The 27,440-nt window shown below is 34.5% G+C and overlaps 1 protein-coding gene and 1 long non-coding RNA gene across 2 annotated transcripts; both read left to right on the top strand.

Moving 5' to 3' along the window:
* The first annotated feature begins 9,700 nt into the window (after window positions 1–9,700).
* Window positions 9,701–10,546, top strand: LOC148689867 (uncharacterized). Its single transcript, XR_015957969.1, has 2 exons — window positions 9,701–9,840; window positions 9,942–10,546. It is a non-coding gene; the product is annotated as an uncharacterized LOC148689867 (long non-coding RNA).
* Window positions 10,547–22,225: 11,679 nt separating this feature from the next.
* Window positions 22,226–23,558, top strand: LOC137730757 (uncharacterized). The gene has a single exon (XM_068469717.2). The coding sequence runs from the start codon at window positions 22,269–22,271 to the stop codon at window positions 23,556–23,558; it is 1,290 nt and encodes a 429-aa protein (XP_068325818.2). The 5' UTR covers window positions 22,226–22,268.
* Window positions 23,559–27,440: the final 3,882 nt, after the last annotated feature.

Raw genomic sequence — 27,440 nt, 5'->3', positions numbered from 1 at the left:
AACTAAAAACTCTTTCCTCACGCCTACTCACACTCCCACGTTCTCGCTCTCCCCTTCTCCTTCCCACTTCAAAAACAAAAATAAAATATGTTCACACACACCAAAGTGTAGGCATATGTTAGTATAATTGAAGCTAGTTTATCAACTACAAAGTAATTAGATATTTAGTTTTTACATATTAATTAAATACACGTGACATTTTATTTATTTATTTGAATTTTACTATTATTAGAGTTAGATGAGAAAGTTTGAAATTAATATAATAATTTAAAAAAGATGAGAGTTTCTAACTCAAAATATACATAAATAGAAATTCAATAACTTATCCATTAAAATGTACATGCAAATACACGCGACATAAATAAAGTGAAAAAATTGAAATAAGAAAGTAAACGCGAATGTGTTAACACACCCCTTACGGGATAGAAAAAACGGAGAAGAATTTTTATTGGAGAAAAACGGAGAAGAATTTGGCAAACAACTAGGTTATACTTTCAAGAAAAACGAATGCAAGAAGCAGACAGAACGTGCATGTTGATACCGGTTTCTTCCAAAGATCTCCTATGTATCCGGTTCCTGGCTCGCAAAACGGTGTTGCTAAAACAAAAAGTTCTGTACTTACAACCGCACTTTTGTGAAAAGTTTAAAGCGTACATGGCAATTTTTAACTCACGCCTTGTCGAGAAATTTTCTACTTGATGAACCTTTACGCTTAATGTGTTATCTATCTATCTATTATATATAAAGTCAATCAAAAAGTAAATAGTGATTTTAGTGTCAAGCTTCAACAAAAATATGTGAACAAAAATGTTATAAAAACAAAAAACTTCAAAAGCATTTCAAAATAATGCATTAAATAAGACAGGGGCATTATCATCATTTTGATAGTGTTTATTTAATAATTAATTTTTTGGTACAGGTTTTTATTTATTTTTATTTTTTATAATTAGCACCTCAAAATAGATTGGCAATAATGTGATTCAATTTCTCTTTTTTTAAACACCGCGTGTAATGCCGGTTATAAAAAAGGTCTTTCGCACACGGATAATAGTGTGATTAAATAAGTTGTCAAATGATTTTTTTTTATTTTACAAATGATATTATCTACATTAAGGGGGAGGGGTGAGTTTAGCCTCACAATAAGCTAGCAATAATGTGATTCAATCAATTGTTTATTAAGTATTATTTTGTCTATTTTTAAACATGTTCAAAACATCTTACAAGGCATGTAATGTCGGTTATAAAAAAGGTCTTTCGCACGCGGATAATAATGTGATTAAATTAATTATCAAATTATTTTTTTTTAAAACAAATGATATTATCTACTACACTAAAGGGGAGGGATGGGCTTAGCCTCACAATAAGCTAGCAATAATGTGATTCAATTAATTGTTTATTAAATATTATTTTCTCTATTCTTAATGTAGACCGATTTTATTATGTGAATTCAGCTGTTTTAATTGGTTTATGAGGGGTTTCTTCTAGCATGATCTAAGATTATTTAATTACTATAAATATTTGACTTTCCTTTTGTCAATTTACGCATATAAATACATTTAAAACATGTAAGTCGCGTGTAGCACGCTGATTCAAAAAATGCTTTTTGCACGCACGTGAGCGTATGCATAAAGGCTAGTATGTTAGAATATGAGTAAGAAAATGTATTGGCTTATGTATGATAGAAACTAAAAATTAATCCTAAATTGTTCATTGCTTCAATTAAAATTGTGAGACAATACTGGTTTTCTATGAGTAATTTAATAGTGAATTGTAAGGGTTGTTTGTATATATAAAAGTGAGTTTTGTTCTCACAAACTTTATTACGCACTTATTATTGAACTAAAATCCATTGTTACTTGAGAGAATACGACAGCGAGGAGAATGTCAACTTTGAAGTTTATGACTTCTTCATCGGTTTATATTGGCCAAAATTATTTTTACATTCACAACTTTACGATAAAATTGACATATATACGTCTCATATTAAGATATATTAATAAAAACAAATACATAAGTTATAAATTTAATAAAACAATACATAATTTGGAAATTATAGAGATAGAAGTGACAAATACATGTCTCATTATTTATACATGCCTAATTGGATTATTAGTCCCTACGGTGACATGGTAGTTAGAAGATAACCCACGTGATAAAAAATAAAAAAAAAAGGATTTAAGCCCCTATGGTGAAGTTTGTTAGGACTTATGCCCAAAATTAAAAAATTTGTCAACTTTTTGTTAATTATTAGCACATGAACCACATATATTAGGCTAAAACGGAACTCTCCGTACACATATTAGGCAAAAATAGAATTTTCTATTAATTGTTAGCACGTGGGGCTGGTTCACGTGCTAATAATTAACCGAAAGTTTACAGAATTTTTAATTTTAAGCATAAATCCTAACAAACTTTACCATAAGGGCTTAAATCTTGGTTTTTTTTTATCACATGGACTATCTTGCAACAGGACAAGGATTGTCTGCCCTCCCGTACCTCCTGTTTTGTGTGGTCACGGTTAAGCCACGTCAACATTTTATATTGTTTTTTTTATAGATAATAAGACAAAAATGAATAGTAATATATGTTGTATGATCTATAACAAACTTAACCAATTAGTCTATTTTATGTGTTCGAATATAATAATTTTATATATGATCAAGTCTTTGCCCACTACTGAAATTAAATAAAACGATTGGTTGTAGAATTATTTTGTTGTTATGTTATTTTTATTGATTTCCTTGTGAGTAAAGGATTAAAATTCTTTGTCCTTTTAAGATTTTTTTTATCGTCAAATTCAAGATTTGCTTTCGGTTGTATTCGTTATTTTTGTAAGAGTTGTAAAGGATGACCTGCTGTATGGCTAGAAATGAGGAGTTGGATCCGTTCTCGACACGCCTAAGGATCAATTAATCTCGGACCACACAAATTGAATTTAATGGTCTTCATTAACTTATTTTTCTAGTCTAGATGAATTGATTCTTATGCTCCGGACACTAAGACCATCTCCAACCGAACGAGGGCCCGATGGCTCGTTTTAGCCCTCTGGCCCTCCAAGATATTAATATTTTAATGAACAGTACATGACCATATTTGCCTCTATCTCCAATCGAGGGCCAAAGAGCCATAAGGCTCGTTTTAGCCCTGTCACAAAAAATCATCTCCAACTGAGGTCCAAAGGGTCATAGAGCCCAATATAATTTATTATTTAAATTTAAAAACTACAAATGTTTCATGTTGTTAAAAACTACAACACCTTAAATTTAAAAATGTTGTTTAATGTTGTTATTTCATATTGTTTAATGTTCTTTCATATTACTTAATTTAATGTAATGTTGTATAATAGCTTACGAAGTTATAGGAAAAAATAGAATTAAAAAAAAAATTAAAAATTTTGTAAAAAAAAAAATGTAAAAAAGAAAAAAAAATTCAAAAGTAACGGCTAGCTGACGTCAGCTAGCCGTTGTATTTGAAATTTTGGCCTACCATTTTTGTCAGCTATAACCGGCAGGAATAAGTACAATGCTATCGGATATTACCGACATGAATAATGAAAATTCTGGCCTACCCCTGGCTGGCTGGCTGAGTTGGGCCAGCCGATTGGCCCTTTGACCCTTTTTTGTCTAGTGGGGCCCACAAACCCTTTGGCATAACCCTCGGTTGAAGACAGTTTTCGGGCTATTTTTGATATTCTGGTCCTCTGGACCCTTTGGTTGGAGATGATCTAAAATCCGGAGCAGATCCAATTCCTATAAATAGTTATATCAGGCAAAATAAAGGGTCCAAAAAGGACAACACGGACCACAGAGATAATGCCACGCGTTGCACACGTACCAATTGCGACGGTCAAAACAGTGATCATATATAATGTCTGTTCAAAGTTGAGGTACATAACCTGCATGCATAGCCATCTTAGTCAAAGGCTAATGACCATATATTTAGCCTTAAAATTGACAGAATGAGTATAACTAAAGAGCTAAAAAGAATTGGGCAAAAAAAATCTGGCTAAGTTCAGCTACAAAAAATAAAAAATATGAAAGAGAAAAAAAAAATGCCGTGCATATGGTTGATGATAAAAAATTTAACCTAAAATCATATTTAAAAAAATAAATAATATTTAAAATATTAATTTTCAGAGGGCTGAACTTAGCTCTCCATGATTAAAGATGTCTTAAGAATTTAGGGTTTAAACTTTAGAATTGTAGGGTTTACCTACACATAGTTGGATCTGGAATAGGTATAGACACAGAAAGTGCTATGAAACAGATACCCAACCAAATTAACCAAGTCCCAATGGAAAAGGAGACAGATTTTTCTCCATTTGAATCTTTGATCTCTCGTTAGGGTTTTGGAATGTTGCATGCATGCATGGCCATGAATCTTGAAATTCCACCCTTTCTTTCGTTATTACCGGCTACAGTCGTTTTGATTGGGCAGACTTGGCGTTTATTAATTTTTTACTTGCTAATTATAATATGTCAGAACCAGTTCGTAATTGCTTCTATATTTTCAGTAATTGAATTGCAAACCAAAAGTATGCCAGAAGATTGTGACCAAAGGAAAGTAGTGACAGAATATTACAGAATGAACATAAATAGATTACAATCAAGCAATGTGAGAATTCATTGGCAAGTTGGATCAATGGTAATCAGGGGATGCTAGCAACATATTCATTCAAATATTTTCATTTTATTTTATATTTTTTTCTGTAATTGTGTTTTATGATCGAAATTATATAATTTATCGATCAAACTTTAAATATCCACTTGTATAAAACAAATCAACCAAATTACAATGAGAATGTAAGATGTTGTGAGATGAGAACCAGAGTTTTATAATATAGGAAGGGATTGTAACTTCGACCAAAAAGAATGGGATTGTAAGTGGCATTCGCACAGTAATGTCACCAAACTGGTGACGGGTTTATAATGCCACCACCCAACAAAAGCAAGCAGCAGAAAATAGAACAGAGACAGGGTGGACTTGGAGCAGTATCGGTAGTAAAACCCGTAAAAAAGCAAAATCCGCGAAAGAGGAATTAGAGGAGGCGTGGGTGGGGTATGCATCATGCATGCAAGCTTTTGCTTGCCGTAGCCTAACCGCAAAGAGTCATTATTATGGTAAAATAAACAGTAACTCTTTAAAGTTATATACAATTGTTCAGCAATTAAATATTAAAAAAATAATAAAACTCAAGGGTAAAAGAGATTTTCAGTGTGTCGGAATTTTTTTTAGTATGATAGGAATACGGCTCAGTGCACCAAATGTTGTAATACAAATGGTTGGATACTTGAAAAAAAAAATTAATCACTTAAATTATGATATTTGGTGTAGCGGAATGTGTTCTCGCAATACTAAAATTTTTCTCTAAGAGTGGACCTTTGAGCTAGGAAAAAGGAAAGAAAGGAAAGTTTTTGAAAAATGAGTGGATCGAGGAGACTATATTTTAGACTATATTAACAAAGGAAAATGGTAAGAAGATCATATGGTAGATTATATTTTATTATTTTGTAAACCACGTTATGTGGTAATAATAATTGGAATTTTTCTTTAATAGTTAAAAAAAAAAATTCAACTATCATCATTCACATTATATAGTCTATAAAATTTAATTTTAGTACATAATCTTCCTAGCACTACCTTTTCAATGAAAGCCATGAGATGAAGAGAGGGTGGTGCTGTGTTGTGCTCGGATCCCTGCACTTCTGCCTTCCTGTTCCTTCTGATTCATTCCCGGCAATCCCAACAGTGTCAACCGTATATATCTGTAACCAATGTCATTCATTATTCACTTCATTGTTAATTCTCAGGGGCACAAACCTCTTTTTTTTCCCTTTTTCTGGAGAACAGGGCAGGTGGGTGTGGGTGGTTGTGTTTTCTATGAATCGAAGCTCTTGGAATTTCGGCTTCACAATGAACAAAATTTCTCTGTGGCATCATAATATTTAGTTCCATCCCATTGAATTGATGTAATATTTTCATGTTTTGATATTCGTGCTCATATTCATGGCCTCCCACACCCCACCTTCAAGACCACTCATCAAGAGATGTGATGTAAAATTACATCCAACAACAAAACATTCTAAGCAGAGGGATCCTTTAAAGGAAGGGATCCTTATTTGTATTATAAAAATAAGGATTAGTTGTAGGGTTTACACCACGTCGAACTTTAACAATTCGAACCATCTATTTTTAGAGTTGCACATTATAGAACATCATTGCAAAATATTAACCAAATCGGAAATATTTAAGACATTTAATTGAGTTTAAAAAAATTAATGAATACTTTGTTATATAAAAAATAATGAAATTTTATTTTAATAATTAAATATATAAATGTTTTCGGATTGAATTGAATTTTTGCAAGAATGATCTATGAATCAAGATTTACAAAATAGATAATTCGGATTGTTAAAGTTTGATGTGGAGTGGGCCTTACACCTAATCCCTTTTTTTTTTTTTTCAAAAAATGAGGATCCCTTTGCATAAAGGGCTTATATATATAAGCAGATATATTAAAGTATGTAACACTGCATGTTCAAAAGGTATTTCCTTATGTTTAACAAGCTTCTTTAATTTACAATGTAGATGCAAATGAGTTACATATTGTTATATAGCTAGTTTGTTTATCTACATCACTCACAAAAAGGAGAAAAACTTGTATGGGACTTGGCTTGCCACTAGACTTCGCTGAATGGCACTACAATCCACTTAAAACTTGCCACGTGGCAAATCTTAAATATATTCTTTTATTATTCTTTTATATTTAAAATTTTTATAATTATTTTTTTAACTAATTAATATATTATATATATTAATGTTATGTTTCCTTTTTTATTTCTTTCCCCTTATTTTTTTTCTTCCCAGATCCCCTCCCCTGAAGTGGCAAGTCTTAAATATATTCTTTTATCATTCTTTTATATTTAAAAATTTTATAATTATTTTTTTAACTAATTAATATATTATATATATTAATGTTATGTTTCCTTTTTTATTTCTTTCCCCTTATTTTTTATTTCTTCCCAAATCCCCCCCCCCCACACTTTGTTTTGCCGTAGGTCATAGGACTCCCTCCCCTTTCTTTCTTTCTTTAAATAAAATAAAATAAAGTTATGCACCCACTCCAAGTTTATCATGGAAAGCAGCCAAGTATCTGTAAGCTTTAGCGTCTGAATGCACCACCATTCCAATTTTCAGATCTTCTTCAAACTCCATTGCCTCAGCAGCAACCTATCAATTGAAAAAAAAAAAGTCAAAGATTAGACTAATATATTAATTAAAGACTCATAATAAAGAAGGTAGCAAACATAGAGGATACCCTAATTCATATTATAAATATAAAAAATCCAAAAAACCTCACCCGAACCCAAAAACCCCCAATTAAAAGAAAAGAAAATAACCCTACTACATCTATATATGTGGGTTATTCATGTCACATGATCAAAGCAACTATTGTATAAAGAAAGAAAGAAAACTTACAGATTCTTAGTTGCTTTCCATGATAAAATTGGAGTGGGTGTAGAACTTTTTAAAAAAAAAAAAAAAAAAAAGAAAGAAACGAAACTGGGAAAGAAAGAAAGGGGTGAGAGTACTGAAACCTAAGATCTACGGCAAAACAAAGTTGCCCCGGGGGGGGGGGGGTGGGGTGGATTTGGGAAGAAAAAATATAGGGGGAAAGAAATAAAAAAGGAAACATAACATTAATATATATAATATATTAATTAGTTAAAAAAATAATTATAAAATTTTTAAATATAAAAGAATGATATTTTATATAAAGGAATGATAAAAGAATATATTTAAGACTTACCACGTGACGAGTTTTGAGTGGATTGTAGTGCCACTCAACGAAATCCAGTGGCAAGCCAAGTCCCACACAAGTTTTTCTCCACAAAAAGATGTTTTGTATTTTTGCCTAAATCTCATCGTTCTTTCATTCTTAAAAGAGTTGGTTTTATTATAATTCGTGTTTTATTTCTAATTTTTACTGTTTATACTTGAGATATGTAATAAGTATATATAGTGAAAATGAAAGACGAAGGGAGAGAGGGGACAAGATCTTGAACATGAAAACAACTTAAATATTTTTTAGATTTTAAAGTTTCAACTTATGTACAGTTTTTTCTATCTCATTTTTGTCATGTATTTGCTCGTATGTGTCTAACATAAAATGGAAAATTACTTGACGATTAATTAGACAAACATAAAATTAGCTTCTTTTTATTTACAAAATATAAAATGAGCTTGAAGCCTTTAAAGCATAGTTCACAAATCACCCAAATATCGAAAGAGAAAAATTATTCAATTTATGTAAACTTTTGCATAAAGTAATGTTGAGAGATTACATATTTACTTTTTAGCCAAAAATGTTGAGAGATTGCATATTTACTTTTTAGCCAAATAATTATTGAGATTGTCATAATTCCTTACTTTGGTTCTTGAGATTTGAAATAAATAGGACTGGTCTTTGAGTTTGCACTAGTACAAAAACATGTTTGCGCGACGAAACCTTGCGCGACGCAGCTAAATGAGTCGCGCAAAGTATGTTTGCGTGACGTTAAACACAAAACGTCGCGCAAATGGCCTTTGCGCGACTGCACTTTGCGCGACGCAGATTGGCGTCGCGCAAAACGGTATTGCGCGACGCCAATCTTCGTCGCGCAAAGGCCATTTGCGCGACGTTTTGTGCGTCCCGCAAGATTTTGGCGCTAAAGCAAGTAAGCTTTACCGCTTTTTCTGTTGACTTTGCGTGACGCAGGGCTACGTGAGTCGCGCAAAACAGCTTTGCGCGACGCACGTGCACTTACGTCGCGCAAAACATCTTTGCGTGACGTATGTGGCGTCACGCAAAAGCGCAAAGCTGTTTTGCGCGACGCCACATACGTCGCGCAAAGTCAACGACTTTTTTTTCCTTTACTTAGTCAGTTTGGGTGGTAGAAACTGCAAACTAGTTGCAGCAGCTACCTCTCCCTCCCCCATCTCTGTTCTAAACGTTCTCCAATTCTCTCCATTCCTTAATCTATTTGTATCCGATAAGCAATTTGATTTTGTATATGCAACTTTGAATTGAGAATTCAAACTAAAACTACTAAACTTGTTTTGTACAGGATTTTTGTATACAATTATCATTGAAGAACGAATTTGAAGGTATTTTTTTCATATTGCATATGGGATTTTTGTATATGTACCTTTGCTTACTTGCTGTGCCCTTTTTTGGTAATGGTGGAGTTTTGTGAGATTGAATTTTGAAGTAATCTTTATTAATTTTACCTATTAAAAGGAGTGAGATTGTAGATATATTGTTGAAGACTTGTTTGGGCTTCATTTGAATACTTTATCGAGGTTAACTTATATATTTACATAGAAGAAATTGTAAGAAATGTTGGTTTCCCCTTGAAATTTCCTTAATTTGTGCTATACGGTTGAATTGAGGGTAAATGCAATGTGTTGCAACTAAGAATTATATAGAAAACCTACAAAAGCCATGATCTTCAAAGCTAATCTTATCATCACTATTAAATTCTCAATGCTAAGACAATAGGTTTTAGTTCAATAATGAGCGGGTTGATTTTTGTGAGCATATGCCATACTTATGTAGATAAACAATGGCTATGATTCTCTTATTAAATCCTTGTAGAAACTCAATATCATCTTCCAATTTTAATACAAGTAAGTAATTTATGATTCATTTTGAAATTTTATACAATTTATTTTTTATTATTGATTAATAAAATTTTCCTAATGGTTTTTTTTTTTTAGGAGGGTTCTAAGTTCCCAGAGATCGACGTGTTCAAGGACGTTTACGTTCGACCTGGCAATGAGATCGCTGAGTAGCTTCATGTAAGTAGATGTAATTGTTATTATTCTTATATTTATGAATCGTTCAAATATTATTTATATTTTGTTATTAACCATTATACGTTTTTTCTTTATTATTACAGGCTACTATGGTGGAAAAGGGCGATGCTGTTCTCCAAGAAGCAACATCGCAACTTCCCTCGGAAACCCCGATGGAGGACGTCACTTTACCCGAGGATGTAGGTTTTCAGATCATGACTGAGGTCCTGGATCAAAAGTACGGTCGTCGTCATGGCAAGGTTGTTCGGGGTATGGGGAAGGCGCAAGTTCGTGAGACGGGTGCCTCTTCTTCCAAATCGACCACAGGAGAGGTCAACGCCCTGAAGGAGGAAGTGACAACCCTAAAAGGTCAGCTTGCAGCCCAGGACGAGCAGATAAAGGCCCAAAGTGAGCAGATGAGGGCCCAGAGCGAGCATATAAAGGCGGAGAACGAGCAGATGAGAGCTGAGAACGAACAGATGAGGGCGCAAATGAGTATGATTGTACAAGCCTTAGTGGTGTCCGGTCTCCAAATCCAGCTGCCAGCACCTGATCTTACTCCACCTTCGACCTCCCAGCCACCTCACCTACCCGATACCCAGTAGTTTTCAAACCTAGAAGACTACTTGTTGTAGTTTTTTCTTTTTTTGTTTAGACATCTTGTATGCACATTTTCATATGGTTTATAATTAAATTTTTTCTTGGTTTATTGTTTATTGTTTAGAATAATTACAATATTTATTAAAAATTAAATCAAAAATATTAATAAATCCAAAATATTTTTGTCAAAAAAATTAAAAAAAAATTAAAATATAAAAAGTTTGCGCGACGAAAAAGTTCCATAGGTCACGCAAAGTGGGTTTGCGTGATGTAGGTATGTGTCACGCAAAGTGTCTTTGAGTGACGCCAACACACTTTGCGTGACGCATCTTACGTCACGCCACACTAGTAGAAAAACATGAACAAATATTTTGTACTCATACGCAACAAGGTTAAAAAAAAAGAAAGAAAAAAAAAGTTTGCGCGACGTAGGTATAACTATGTCGCGCAAAGACATTTTGCGTGACGCAGAAGCACCTTCGTCGCGCAAAGTTTTTTTTTTTTTTCGGTGAGCGGGTTCTTGGATTGCTTTTTTCTTTTGTGGTATCCACTTGTGTAAATGTTTTAAATTGATAATCGAATTAGTTCATTGTATTTATATAGGGTTAAAGAGTATAACTGTAAAAAATCATCAAAATCAGAGTTAAAATAACCGTTAAATCGTGATTTTTCATTTATAACTGTCGAAAAGTTTTGTCCCGTTACTTGATCATTGAATGTTTTTTTTTTTTTGCAATTTTTTGCTGATACGATCTCGAAGCTATACAAACAAGTTTAACGGTTGGATCGTTGAAACTAATTTCATACAATGAATTTTCCCATCAAAATCAATGGTATATGTATTTACTAAGTACATTTTCATTTATTTATTTTGTACTCATAAGCATCAACAAAAAAAAAGACACTTTGCGCGACGCAATGGTGCCTATGTCGCGTAAAGTCTTTTTTTTTTTTTTTTTTTTTTTTTTTTTTGGAGTTCTTGTGGCATCCACTTGTGTAAATGTTTTAAATTGACAATCGAATTAGTTCATTGTATTCATATAGGGTTAAAGAGTGTAGCTGTAAAAAATCATCAAAATCGGAGTTAAAATAACCGTTAAATCGTGATTTTTCATTTATAGCCGTCGAAAAGGTTTGTCCCGTTACTTGATCTTTACATGTTTGTTTTTTGTGATTTTTGGCATACACGATCTCGAAGCATATACAAACAAGTTTGACGGTTGGATTGTTGAAACTAGTTTCGTACAATGCGTATCTCAGCAAAACATTAGATTCACTAACAATTGGAGTTTATTTATATTTTCATTAAGTATAACACAAGATTTTGTGGTATCCACTTTTGTAAATATTTTAAATTGACGATCGAATTAGTTCATTGTATTCATATAGGATCAAGGAGTGTAGCTGTAAAAAAATCATCAAAATTGGAGTTAAAATAACCGTTAAATCATGATTTTTCATTTATAGCCGTCGAAAAGGTTTGTCCCGTTACTTGATCTCTGCATGTTTGTTTTTTGTGATTTTTGGTGTATGCGATCTCGATGCATATACAAACAAGTTTGACGGTTGGATCGTTGAAACTAGTTTCGTATAATGCGTATCCCATCAAAACATTAGATTCACTAACACTTGGAGTTTATTTATACTTTCATTAAGTATAACATAAGATTTTGTGGTAACCACTTGTGTAAATATTTTAAATTGGCAATCGAATTAGTTTATTGTATTCATATAGGATCAAAGAGTGTAGCTGTAAAAAATCATCAAAATCGGAGTTAAAATAACCGTTAAATCGTGTTTTTTCGTTTATAACCGTCGAAAAGTTTTGTCCCATTACTTGATCTCTGCATGTTTGTTTTTTGCGATTTTTGGTGTATGTGATCTCAAAGTATATACAAACAAGTTTGACGGTTGGATCTTTGAAACTAGTTTCGTACAATGCGTTTCCCATCAAGTTCAATGGTATATATATTTACTAAGTGGATTTTAATTTATTTATTTTGTACTTATAGCACTTAAGAAATTGAATGATATATATGTAAAAAAAATTATTGTGGGTTTTTTGTTAGAAAAATATATTATTGTGGGGCTTACTAAAACAAATTTGAATTTGAAAAGAAGAAAGTCACATTTTTAGTAATTTTTATAATAATTTAAAAAAAAATACTTTGCGCGAGGCCTTAATGTGGTCGTCGCGCAAAACCACTTTGCGCGACGTCAAATTATACACCTACGTCGCGCAAGTTGTGATAATTTTGGCGGTGCAATAGTGAAAAATAGGCGCTTCTTTTCAATTTTCCAAATTTGGACAAAATCTTGAACCCTCCTCCTCCCTCTTTCTTTCCCATGAACCCAGAATCTAGACAAAGTTACGAGGCACTGAGCTTATACCTTCTATTCGACGCCAACCTTGGCCGTACAATTTCAAGGCTTCAAGGAACTTCTGATGCTCCTCCTCTAAATCTTCAACCCTCTCCCTCTTTCTTTCCCCTTAGACCCCAAATCTCCCTCTCACTCATATCTTCCTCTCTTTTTCCCGTGAACCCTAAAATCAAGGTAAGGGTTTCTGATTTTGGAGGTTGGTTCTGATTCGATAGGGTTTCGGATTTGTGTAGGTTTGATGTTATGTGGGTCTGTTGATTTTGTTCAGTTGATAGGGTTTGAGGTTCTGATTTGATAGGGTTTAGGATTTGTGAGCATTTGTGAGGGTAGGAATCCCAGCACCAACTCGAAAGAAATGAGTTTGACTTGCAGGTACGACCTCTAGCCCATCACCAACTCTACACTCCTCCATATCTCTTCTCTCTTCTCTGTTTCTGTATCTGTATTCTCTAATCTTTTATTTTAAATTCATACATACAGATGTATAATACAAGTCCTCTACTTCTCACTGGAACCGCAATCCATATTTAGCACAGTAGAGATTCCCACTTTTCTAATCCCAATCCCCTAAAACCCTATTCAGGAAACCCCATCTTCTCATACTATAAATATTCCATTTCATATTTCCAGAACTGGGTTTTAGCTATTTAATGATCTCTGTGGTGGGTTTTCTCGAAGAACCTTAAAAGCATGAATCCTTAGTCTGTCCTCCCTATTACAAAATTTCACTACATGGGTTTTGTTCAGTCCTAGTTTTCCACATATGGGATTTGAATCGTTTGATCCATATTGGAAGTTCATGCACTTTGAGCTTTAATACATGTAATATTCTGATACTTGATTCATCCATTTAATTCCTACTTAACTGTTGATGTTATAGTAAATAATGTTTCTTTGTTTAATTTATTAGTAGAAATTGAAAATTGATATCATAATCCGCTTGAAAACCTTGAACTTTGGGCATCTTAGTTCCCGGTTTTGTTGGTTAAGTTGATATCTGGATATATTTTTTGTCAATTTGGTCTGAAATTCAACTATATTTTAGAACCCAGGTGATTTTTCACCCAAATATAGTGTTCAATTTCGATTTTGCATTTATAATTTGCTTTAATCTATACCCAAATGTGTAGCTGTTGAACTGTGCCAACCCAACGCAGTAATTGTTTGCTTAGTTTCAATGTTATAATGGTTTGCTTACTAGTTTTTCGTGATTTTGCATCGAATTCTTGATATTTGCTTACATTGCTTCATAGGCGTCCATGTCAATCTGCTGTGGGATTCCTATCTATGTTTTGCAGTTGCAACATGGTTGAACAATGGACTGGATTCGAACTTCTGCAGAAAGCGCTTTCTGTATTTAACTTTTCCAAAGCCGGCAACAATTGAACTAAACTTCTGCTGCCTTTCAAATTTCTTTAATTCTAAAGGAGGTACTTTTCTATGCTATGCTTTGAAAATTTTGCCTCTGCACCCAATTTGTCTGTTGGAAAGAACAAGTTGCGATTGTTTAGAGAAATTTGGATATCATTTTGCTTTCTTGATTTGGATATGATTTGGGGTCTGTTGAATTTGCTCTATGAATGTTTAAATTTTCTCTAACATCATCAAATTCTCATTTTAATTGCAAAACAAATAAGCTTTTGGCACTAACAAAGATACGAACAGAACAAAACAAATAAGCTTTTGGCACAATTTTTTTTCTTCTACACTCTTTTAATTGCAATCAACTAGCTCTATATATTTCTAATTCAGGCTGAAGCTATATGAGTAAATATCATTTAGTTAACTGCCACATAATTAATGAGTGTTTGAGTTGTAAACTTAGTTAAGAATGTGCACAATTATACTTGTGAGTATCATGGATGCAGCTGTGATATGATTTTGGATAAGACCGAGGGAGTCTGGGAGATGTGATATTTAACCATTATTTACAATTGCTGTTGGAGTGGCCTTATTGCTTACAAAAACCATTTTCTCGGACTCCATTACTGTACTGCTGTTTGTTGGCAATGCTCGATATATATATATATATATATAGCTCTATATATTTACGTAATAACTGAACATTTCCTTTCTTATCTCTGCATGTGTCTCCTTATTAGTTCGAGAAAATGCATTTAAAATAGTGCATATTACATATGTGTTACAATTACAATTTGACTCTTTTTAATCAATCGTGCTGCCTTGGTTCGAAGCTCTTTTCGTCATGGCAAGGTTGTTCGATGTATGGGGAAGGTGGGGGTTCGTGAGACGGGTGCTTCCTCTTTCAGATCATCCACAGGAGAGGTCAATTCCCTGAAGGAGGAAGTGACAACCCTAAAGGTCAGCTTGAGGCCCAGAACGAGCACATTAGGGCCCAGGACGAGAGGATGAATATGATTGTTCAGGCCTTAGCAATGTCCAGCCTCCAAATCTCGATGCCAGCACCTGATCTTGCTCCATCTTCGACTTCCCAGCCACTTCGCCCAGCCGATACCCAGTAGTATGATGTATTAAACCTAGAAAACTTGTAGTTTTTTCCTTTTTGTTGGGACATCTTGTATGTACATTTTCATATATTTTATAATTAAATACTTTTTCTTGGTTTATTAATTATTGTTTAGAATTTAATTACAATATTTATTAAAAATTAAATAAACAAATTCTTTGTAAAAGCACTTTGCGCGACGTAGGTCACTCCTTCGTTGCGCAAACCCTGCCTTCACTGCCTTGGCGCGACGATAGATGCGCGACGAAGGTTCGTTGGGCTAATGTTTGCGCGGCATTTTCTGACTTTGAGCGACGAAGGTCCTACGTCATGCAAAGTTTTTTTACTAGTGCTAACACACTTTGCGTGACGCATCCTCCGTCACGCCAACCCACTTTGCGTGGCGCATGTTACTACGTCACGCCAACACACTTTGCGTGACGCATGTTACTACGTCACGCAAAGACACTTTGCGTGACGCATGTAACTTCTTCGTCGTGCAAAACCTTCTTTCACAGGCGTGGCGCGACGCTTGTCGCGCGACGAAGGTTCGTCACGCAAATTTTTGCGCGACGTTTTTTTGACTTTGCGCGACGAAGGACCTACGTCACCCAAAGTATTTTTTGTACTAGTGTTGTCTACCGTCAATCATTTTGATCATTCCGTGAAAAATCTTTATTAAATAACAGGAAACTAACAAAAATACTCTCAATTTAATCAACAATGGGTCAAAATGATTTGACAAAAATTGAGAGTATTTTTGTAATTTAATTTTAATAGATTTTTAATATAATGATCAAAATAATTTATGATGGATAAATTCAGAATTCAATTATATTAATTTTAAATCTCAAAAACCAAAATAAGAAGTTATGCGAATTTCAGTAACTATTTTAGTTAAAGGAAAATGTTATTGATACTCTAAAAATCTCATTCTACACTTCTCACAAGTATATTTTTTTTTCTAAATATAAAAAATTTGGAGTGTAGAATGAAAATTTGAAATGGCAATAACAATTTCACAGTTAAAAAGTCTTACGTATTTATACTACCTGTAAATAACTTGTGGTGAATACTGTACTACAGTGCAATGAATTTACCGCAACTGTTGCACCCATAGACAATATTCTGAGAGACAGTAAAAATAATGAAATCATTTAAGATTTTCCAGCGAGTAGAGCTTTTTCTGAGTAAGGAATTTGAAAGAAGTAAAAAGAATGAGAGGATGAGATATTTGATGAAATGAATTTCAAGACATTCCTTACCACTCCAATTCTCCAAGTCCACAACCAACAAAACCTTGATCCTTGAGAAGCTCAATTATAAAACATTATTTTAGTAATATTTTGACATTCCTTTCGATGATATATGGAAGAAGAAAAAGGACAGAGTCTCTGGGCTTCTCATTTACCATCCATCCAACAACTGCAAACAAAAAAGAACAAAGCTGCTTAAATTACTTTCCATTGATTCTGTTGCCCCTTCTGACTGACAGTCTTCGATCTCCTTGTCGTTAAAATCTTTGCTGCTCCTCTCTTTTTCTGGTTTGGCGTCTCCGCCCTTCTCATCTCTCTTTAATTAAAAGCCCTTCACCGTCGGTTACCCGCTCTCTGAAACCACCCCCCCCCCCCTCTCTCTCTCTCTCTCTCTCTCTGATGTACTAGTAATAATAATATTTATTTTCTTTTGGGTCGGTGAGTTTTCATGTTCATGAGGCAATGCACATATCATATCGTATGCTAGCTAGGGTTTATAATATTTTAGTCACGTACCCTGAAGTGACCGTCTAAAACAAGGGAGCCACTAGTATTTTTGATAAAATCCCAGATATTTATGAGCATTGCATGACAAAATATGTTCAGATGATCATAGCGTATGTGAACATTAACAGAGATAATTTTTCTTGCGACTTGCGAGATGATCATATACAAGACGTACATCCTCCCTGGTTTGACATGAACCAGATTGACGTGGATGTGTTCATACTGTCATTCGGTATTGATTCATGATGGACAACGTTTTCTTAAATTCAAACCCAGTGATCTAAACTGTTGGCAAAGGTGTAATGCCAATATTGATACAAAATATATAATTAAGTAATGCAGTTAAATATACAATTTAATTGTGGACATGAGCCAAATATTTTTTTTTTTTTTGTTAACAAAAAAAATTAGCAAACATAGAATATAAGTCAGAGAGGGGCCTATCTACATTCCCAGACTAAAAAAAGTTTAGGGAAGATTTGTTATTATCACTACCAGCATTACCGCATACTCTTAATCTCGAGCCATGGAACTTACGATGACACTTAACTATCAATGGTCATTGGTATGGATTTATGTAGCGAAATCGCACCTTCATGGAGCAACGCACAAGACAAAGACCTCACCAACTCAATCAACCCCCTTTGGCGAGTTAAACGCTAGATCCCTTTTCAAGTTAAACATGGTTTATTTTTGCATGTATTGTACAAAATAACCTTATACTGTTACACACTGTTGTGGTTCATACGGAACAGCCTCCCTATATATACTCAATGGGCAACGGGTGCAATAACGAGACTGTAAATTGATTTAATTAACCAAATCATTAACTGCCTTCTATAACGAGGTCGGTCCTGAAGGTGATTCACACATGAACAGTCACCCGTGCTGGAAAATTATCTATCCACTAATAACTGAGACTGAAATTAAGTATCTCAACCTATATATTCGAATTATTGGTACCTAATTAATTAATAGTTTGCAAAACTTGCTGAGCATGAACTGGTTACTTTCCCGATGGATTCCCTTGGCTAAACCCCCAAGGTTTCTTCGTCAGACTAACGGTTTGTTTGGCGCCCTTCGTCCTTGCCTCATTTCTTTCGGTGTTCTAGGATATCCCATGTTTGGAAAAACCAAGAAGGGCACGTATAATCTTGAACGGAACATGCCCAATATGTATTAAAGTTAATTACATTGGGAAGAAAGAAGTTGTACCTTATCTGTGCCTATTTTCAGCTGGGTAATACTTGCATCCATCGCACGGGTGTACCTCATTGTACATCTAATTTTGATTGACATATTTCACTTGTAGAAATGTCATAATTCAAATCGTTCATTTCCTTAAAAACATTTAAAGATGTGTGAGCACAAAATCAAACAAACTGACGGCCATAATTTATTCATATGTATTAAAATGATCTGTTCATCATGAAATGTTAATTGTTTCTAGACACGTTTATTTGCTCGGACAAGGATTTGCTAAAAAATGATACTTAAATAACGATTAAGAAATGAAATATTTTGATTATGACATTTGTGCAGTTAAATTAAGAATAATATACTTGCATCCACCTCTTGGGCACACCTTGTGCATCTAAATGTGAATTACATATTTTAACCATAATTAATGTATAATCATCATTAAAAATTATTTATGCAAAAAAGTTAATCAAATTATTGATTGTCTAGTCTCTATAAATTCAAACAAATGGACGGTTGTTCTTGCAAATTAATGTTATTTGTTGCACAAGCCCTTGATTTATTCTATACATTAAACAAAACCTAATGGATTGCCAAATTGATTGTTTTTTTATTTTTTGGAAGAAGATCTTTGAAAGGAAAACTAATGAAAATGACTTGAAAACTTTAAGTTTTAACGATAATGACAAAATAAAGAGTAAAATGAATAGTACTGGGATTGACATTTTAGTATAAAAATATAATTTTTCGTTAAAATAAAAAGTACTAAAAGCTTTTCATTAAAATTCTCATCTTTAAATAATTTCGATAACAACTAATGTTCTTTTTTATTATGAAATATGTACAATAAATTACGTCAATTACTATTGAGCGAACAAGAAAGTAGGACAATAGATAATTGATAGACACAAATATTTTCTTTAAAGTGAAGTATTCACACACGTGTGAACAAAGAGATGTACTGATTTTTAAGTCAGAGCAAATACTTGTAATTGTAAATAATGAATTAAGTTAAAGATATGCAATAAATTAAGGAGAGCATTTGGGTTCGTGGAAATTTAACCTTCTTTCCTTGTCTTCTCTTCTGACTAAAACACAAACAACTTTAAGTCTCCATCTTACAACCAAACAGAACCTAACAAAAGGTCTAATAACAAACCCTTTCAAAAAGAACATATAAAAAACCCTAACCATGAGACAAGTCCATGTGACCATTAAAATCCTTGGTTTTCAAACCCTAACTCATCACACTAATAAATTTGAAACTGCAAATATGGAAAAATTTGCCAGCATGAAGCCATAAAAAAAAATAGCAAAAACCAAAGTAGGAGGAACAACTTCTGAGCGCCGCCAGTGTAATCATTCAGAATGTTAATCACAGCGGACAGGGAAGGAAGGAGGGAAGGAACTCTTGTTCTCGGGACAACTTGCAAAAATCAGTTTCACAGTTATTAAGACATGAAAATGACATAAACACGACAAGTACGTACGATTTGTAAGGTTTAATTAGTGATAATAAAATAAGGGAATTCTCTTCTCTCCTAATCTCTTGCCCTTTTTTTTTATTTATTTGAATAGTTACGGTTTAGTTATATTAACATCTTATGTTGATTTTTTTATAGAAACAATAAAACAAAAAGTAATATGTGGGAAAAAATAAAAGAAGGAAGAGAATCTTACTCAGATAGTAAAACCACTTTGTATATGTTTATCCTTCTCGTAATTCGTTTCGATTAGTTTATTAAAAAACTAAAAAGCTGGCAGCCGCGACCTGCATATACTTGTCCAAAACTCCAGGCTCTTTCGTGGTTCCATTGGGAACCGAATCCCTTCTGAACCCAATAAATCTGAGTTTACAGATTAAATGATTTAAATTGTTGAAATTTGATCTAACGGTTACAATTATTATAATTTTAAAAAAAATTTCTGTTTATAACCATTGAATCAAATTTCAACCATTCGGATCATTTAATCTTTATGCTCAGATTTATTGGGTCCGGAGGTGATCCGGGTCCATTCCATTGCCTCTTGGATGGAGACGTGTGGATGTTTATAACCATTTTCAGAAATGTTGTTTCGTTTGGTTTTTTGTTTTTTCCTTTGTTTTGGTAGTGTTTCCAGTTTTTTAATTGAAAAATAAAAAATTGGAGGTTGAAAAGAAACCTCTAATTTACTCCAATAGCATTAAATCTCCAATCTACATCAGTCATATTCTTACTTCCACTTTATATTTACTGGCAAAGAAATATATAATAATTCTTACTTCCACCCCATCCACTTTTCTTCTCTGCTCTTCGAAATTGCCGAAAGATAATATCCTTTCCCAGTTGTTGCTCTCGGTTAAGATTATCTTCCTTCCTTTTTACAATTTTTTCTGTTTTTCGTCTTTCATATTTTCTATTTTATTTTTATTTTTTTATAAAAAATTAATATAAAATATTGATGTACCTTAATCATGATCGTTCAAAAAAAAAAGGAAGAGAAAAGAAGGAAAATAAAATAGAAGAGAATCCTATTATGTTGCTCTCAGTTGTCGCAGGAAATGCCCACGCAGATGAAAACTACTCCATAAATTTCAGGTAACGTGGATATTTTGAGTAACCTGGTTAGAACTTCCGATCAAAATAAAAAAGTTTTATCTGGCAAATAAGAATAAAAAGTTGTAATAATGGTATCTAAAAATCATTGCTCTATATTACAAATTCAAAAAAAAAACTTACAAATTTTTTGTTCAAAAGCTAAATATCCACTTTGATCAATCCTCTAATTGTTTTCTAACCAGATTGTAGGTGGTTGGTTCTATTTTACGACGATTTTCATCCAACAACTTCTGGGTTGAAATTTCTACTCAAAGAAGTTAACTATGTCGATACGTTTTGCTTCTGAGTAATTAAAGAGGTTGTTCCGCCACTTTCTGCTACACCAATGTAAATTATGGAAGTATTTTTGTTCACCATTATTTATTGTAGTGCATATTCATCATTCTATTTATCACTGTTAGATGTGTTTGAATTTCGAGATTAAAGTAGTGGATATAGACAAATTTTAAAATTCAAACTTATCTAATGATGATAAATAAGGTAATGAGTATACACCACAATAAATGGTAGTGAGAAAAAAAGCACTTTGTAAACTATACAGCAAGCTGTGCCAACATTTATTGACCATTATTTTCATTTATTTACTTTTGAAAAATGGGTAAGATCTAACAAATGATAGACATACTTTAATTAAATTGCAAAAGAAAATAAATACTATCGCCCCAAGAAAATGAAATAAAAATAGGAACATTAGATTGAGGAAATGATCTTGACCCTCTTAAGTCAGAGATGGTTGGGCCAGTAGGACATCCTAGTCGTTAGAATTTAACTCTGAAAATTAAAAACCCACCCCTACCGATTCTTCTTTTTCGAGTTTTGTGTTGCATTTCCACATGAATAAATCATGTAACACGTATTTGTATCCTTGTTTATACTATTTTTTAATAGAAGTACAATTTTTAACACATGTAAGTTTTATCGTTATTAGAAAAATAATACATATGATAATACAAATAAATTGTAAAAGTAGTTTTTTTATTTTTCACCATCATAATATGCGAGTTGGTGTAAATATTATTTTATTATGAAAATGACCCTTTCTGAGTTAATATTTTATACCGCAACAGTTGAATATTTTTTAAAGTAAATCATACTCCTCTAATTTAATAAGAAGGAAATCACGATTGAATTTCTCCTGTATTTTCCTTCTCGTCTCTCTATCTACAACATGAGTAATGTTTTACTGTATCCGAGTCAAATAATAATTGGTAAAACTATTTTAATCTGTATACGCAATAAATATAATATAACTTTCTAGATGCATAAAATGGAATGAGAATTTAAAATCAGTCAGTTTCCAGGTCCTCACTTGATCTCCAGCTATAAATATACCCCCACAGTGCTCTTCCAACCCATCATCATCAACAAACCCAACGCACAAAAGTTCACAGAACCCCATTTCTCTCTCACAAAAAGGAAATGGAAGAAGCGTTTAGAAGAATGAACGGGTTCTCTCATGCATCCGAACCCGACTTGATCACTGACCCTCCAAGCAAGTCAACAACCGCCGCCACCAACAAGCGCGCGCTGAGAGACACGGCGGCAGCCGCTGCCTCGGGCGCAATGAGATACCGCGGCGTGCGACGCAGGCCTTGGGGTCGTTACGCGGCGGAGATCAGAGACCCGCAGTCCAAAGAACGACGCTGGCTTGGGACCTTCGACACGGCAGAGGAAGCCGCCTGCGCCTACGACTGCGCCGCTCGTGCCATGCGCGGTGTCAAGGCGCGGACCAACTTCGTCTACTCTTCTTCCCCGCCTACCGACGTCGTCGCTGACCATCCTTTCCCTCATTTCAGCTTCCACAAGCACTCTCACCCGTCTGCCAAAACCCGTAACGGCTACGGTGGCGCCAACCACTCTCCTAGTTGGAATTCCGTACCGTTCTCGCAGTATCCATCTCCTAATCAGAACGACGGCTACGGCGGCGCCCCCACTCCTGCTGCAACATCTTTCAACATGCCTTTCCTCCAGAATTTCATGAAATATTCCTCACCAAACCCATCTCCCGTTTACAATAACCAGTTTCCGTACAATATCAACGGCTCTTCTTCAGCATCTTTGGTCAACACCACCTCTTACGGTCAACGCCATGAAACCAACATCTCCGGAAGTACTAAGTTCCCTATTGGTTCATCTTCTTCCATGGCTACTGCTCCTACTTCTACTACTACAACTCTTCCCTTCATAGATATTACTTCACCTCCTCCCACAAAACCCACCTCCCACGACTATCAACACGACTACTCCTCAGACTTCTTCCCCACGGAGCCGGCGTATTCCGGGCTGTTAGAGGAGGTGATCCATCGCTTCTTCCCAAAACCCACCAAAAAATCATCAAACGACGATCCCATATCGACTCAAGACTACGGCCATCCTTCCAGTTCCATTCAAACGGCTTGCTTTGACGGGTCTTCAACGAGGACAGTCGGAGGGTACTCAAAAAATGAGCAGAGTCAGGTAAATGTTTGTTACAATTTCCACGAGCTGCTGCCGCTGCCTCAGCCGCAGCAGCAGCAAGGAAACAGTCTCAACGGACTAATGGATCATCACCAACAGCAAGTGTCACAGCCACAGGCAGTACCGGTCTACAACGATCACGTGCCGTTCAACTTCCAGATGGGCGGCGGCGCAGATCACTCCATGGGAATGGATAACATGTTTCAATACCCTGAGTTTATGGGTGGGTTCGCAGCCAGGGTCCAGAACTAATAATAATTCCTAGCTCCCCTAAAATGCTCTCATATGATAAGGTAGCTTTATAAGATAGCTACATAAAAAGAAAAAAAAATGGTATGAATCTAACCAGTTTGCATGTAATCTTTCTCTTGTTCTTCCCATTTGAACTTAGGGTTTCTGTCCTTAATTCTTATTTTTAAGGTGGTTGGCGGAAACTGTTTCTGTTTTTAGTTTTTAGTTAGTCATGAGGAACAGAAAGGAAGAGAAAAAAAAAGATCTTAATTGTCGTCGTATCTTGATTACATAATCGATATAATTAACTGTATGCATAATCTGGGTTTCTAATTATTTACATTTTAGTTTTGGAAATTTGTCTCGTTATAATATTTTGCTTTTGTTTATCTGAACTGTGATAATAATTGTTCGGTTGGCTTTACAGTGGTACGGTTTGACCTTGGAAATCTGGCACCTTGCAAGGCCATCATTCGACTTTTCGGTTCTATCTTGATTCCTCTCTAATTGTCGATACCTAAATATTTGATGGGCTCCGTATCCAATTTTCTTGGACTCAACAAGCAACTAGTGCTAGCTTCTAAAAAATAAATAAATATAAAAAATTCAGAGTGAAGTTGCATTAGCTGGAATGAGTTTAATCAAGTTCTCCCTGCTCCAATGTCCGAATTGTTTGTATACCAAAATATATATATATATATATATATATATATATATATATATATATATATATTGAGTTGCATTTGCCTTGCATGGCATAAAAATGTTGCACAAGTTTGTTTCAGACAAAGTTTTTCTTTCCTCTTGATTTTGGAGAAAGTTTGGAGTTTTAATATATAATCAATACTCGTTATAAACTCTTGCATGGTTAGATCTTTCATCGATGTAAAACTTTATCCTTATATTTTCACACGTCTCTTCATGCGATAGATTTTTAAGCCTAACACGTAGACAATACAAATTAAATGATTTGGAGCACGTATGGACCTTGGGTTTGACACGTGGGTCAATTTAATTTGATATATGAATAAAGTTGGGATTCTATGATAAGAATAGTTGACGATATAGGGTATAGCCAAACTACTTATAAGCACTTGCATGGTAGTTTGGTCCCCCACCAATGTGGGATTTTGATTCCATTAAGGAACTTGTCGTTACCATAAAACTAATTGACAATATAAAGATACCGATATAAAAATTTGTCTCCACATTCGTATAATTTTTTATGTATTCAGTATGCTGGCCGATGGCAAGAGGATAGTAGCGCCTCTTTCGAGTCCAGATCGGCCAAGGGTGTTAGGAGAGATGATTTTCGCGTCTCATTTTTATTTCCTCTGCATATCAACTAGTGTCTTTAATTTGGTTTCCTCACACATTTTTGAAGTTCATTGAGGTATCGTTTGGTATGCAGACAGGACGGGACGGAACGGAATGGGACGGGACGGGACGAGACAGGACGGAACGGAACGGAGCGGGAGCAAAGATACCCTCGGATGGAAACAAGGAGGAAGAAGAAGGAGACAGAGAGGTTATAATTTTGTGTTCCACGGATGTGGAACGAGTCGTTCCAGGGGGGTGAGGTGGAACAAAAATTCACCCAAAACTCGTCTTGTGGAACAGCTCGTTCTATCAGTTTTAGGCGCAGCAAACGTGGGACGGAATAACTTGTCCCATTCTGTTCCGTCCCGTCCCACGTACTAAACGGTACCTGAGACATCGAGTAACCTAAAAACAATTTTCACGAACTCCAAAAAAGAGAAAAAATAATCCACGCAAACAGAAGAAATATATAATTGATTCAAATTATATGTTTTTGAGTTTGTTAAATTTCTTAGGTTTTATTTCAAACCTAGAAACGTGTATGTGGCACCTCCCTGATGAAAGTGAATCAAGGGATCCTACAAACATCAGGTGACATGTGGGACACCCTTGAAAAAATGGGAGTTTTATAACGAAACACTCATGGTACTATTCATTATAACAAAAGACCACAATTTTACTCTAAAAAGTCACTCTTGGTACTATGGATTTACAACATCTTTTTGTCATTTTCATTAAAACTCAAAATTTCCAAACCCTTTTCGTTAGTTTTTCTTAAAAAAATTTGATCTTGATTAATATTTTAAAGGATAGTACTTGTGTTCTTCTATTTACAATTAAAGTAGGATTTTTTTTTTTTTTTCCAATTTCCATTCTCTTTAGTCCACTTCTTTTGAACGATCGCGATTAAATCACGTCAACATCTTGTATTCACTTCTTTATAGGGAAAGAAAGACAAAAAAAAAAAGTGAGAAAGGACAGGAGGGAGCGGGAGGGGAATTAAAGTTAGAGAGGAGATAATATCTCTCTCTTACGATTAGCGAATGTTTACTGTCCAAATATCATAATCGGAACTGTTCATTCTCTTTGTCATTATCAAAATATCGTATGTGCAAAAAAATCATTTGATTTGGAGATTGTTTAGTCATCCATACGTGTTAACGGTTTCAGTAACAAATAACATTATCATGTGAACCATTTACTTGTTTTTATGCGTATGAATGGAGAAAAGAACTCAAAATTGAATATTTATTGTAAATACGATCTTTAGATGATAATAAAAATAATGAACGATTGTAATTATAGTCTTCAGATGATTAAAAAAACATTAATTGTAAGTAAGTACACAAGTAAAACCCCATAAAGAGGACACAAACATGATCTACTTTAAATTAGGGATGAACCGACCACCACTGCCCAAGTTTTCAATACTTGCTGTGTTGTTTAGGCACATGAATAAGGTAGCATGCACAAGATATGTGGTCCTCCTAGCCCTAGCATTTTAATTTTGTATCAAGAGTTTAATGCCTGCGAAAAATAATGCAAGCCCCTTTCTCCTCGGCTAACAAAAGCTTGCACTGAGAATGCTATACAAAGCATATCTATTTCCCAAGGAGGACCCACCGTTTCTCATCTATTATTTGCAGATGATTCCCTCTTTTTCTTAAGAAATGTGCTATTCACACACCCTATTTTACTTTTCACACACCATTTGATAATTTCTGTTCGTTGATCTTCTTAATTTCATCTTATCCGACGACCGAAAATTAAAAATGTATATGAGAAGTAAAATGGGATGTATGGATATCACTCGTCTTTCTTAAAAGCCACCTCACAAAACTGCCAAGCCTTTATCCATATCCTCAATACCTATCGTGAAGCCTCGGGACAAAAGATCAACTACAATAAATCCACCTTGTTCTTTTCTGCAAACACTCCTCAGCATGCCAGAGATGAGATTGGAGCGGTCTTAAATATGATTGACTCCCCGGACCCGGGGAAGTATCTTGGCTTGCCTACAATCTGGGGCCGTTCAAAAAAAGAAGCCTTGGCCTTTGTCAAAAATCGTGTTCAGCAGAAAATACAATGTTTAATATGAAATTATTAATATACCCTTTGATACACATTATAATTTTGTAGTAAAATTAATCTCAATAAATGGCAGTTAAATCCCTTTCCATTGCAAGTTCAAAGCCACACCGTGACCTAATTCGCCCACCCCCACCACCACTACCCCACAGGTGGCGCTGCGAATCCGGAAGAGCCTGCCCTCCCCACACCACCCTGGTTCAAGATCTGGTGGTGGGTAAAAGTTCTGCAACGAATAAAACGCAAGTCCAGATCAACCGTGAAAATCAATCACACTTTAAATAAATAGCTCTCTCGTTGAAATCACACCCAAAAGAACAAATGAAAACCAAAAAGTTCAAATTGATCATACACCCATTAACCCATAACTTTGAAAATCAAAAGATTGAAAACAAAACATAAGATTGCTAGAGGAGGAATTGTATACTGTACACACAAATGTGGGGGTGAGGTGGTGAGAGAAGGTTGCAGCCGCCAGCGTGTGGTGGTCGGGGT

The sequence above is a fragment of the Pyrus communis genome, chromosome 16 (assembly GCF_041283825.1).
Source record: "Pyrus communis isolate YQ-2024b chromosome 16, ASM4128382v1, whole genome shotgun sequence".
In the NCBI taxonomy this organism is placed as follows: Eukaryota; Viridiplantae; Streptophyta; class Magnoliopsida; order Rosales; family Rosaceae; genus Pyrus; species Pyrus communis.
Note: the sequence above shows the minus strand (reverse complement) of the source record. Positions and strands in the feature narration are given on the sequence as shown.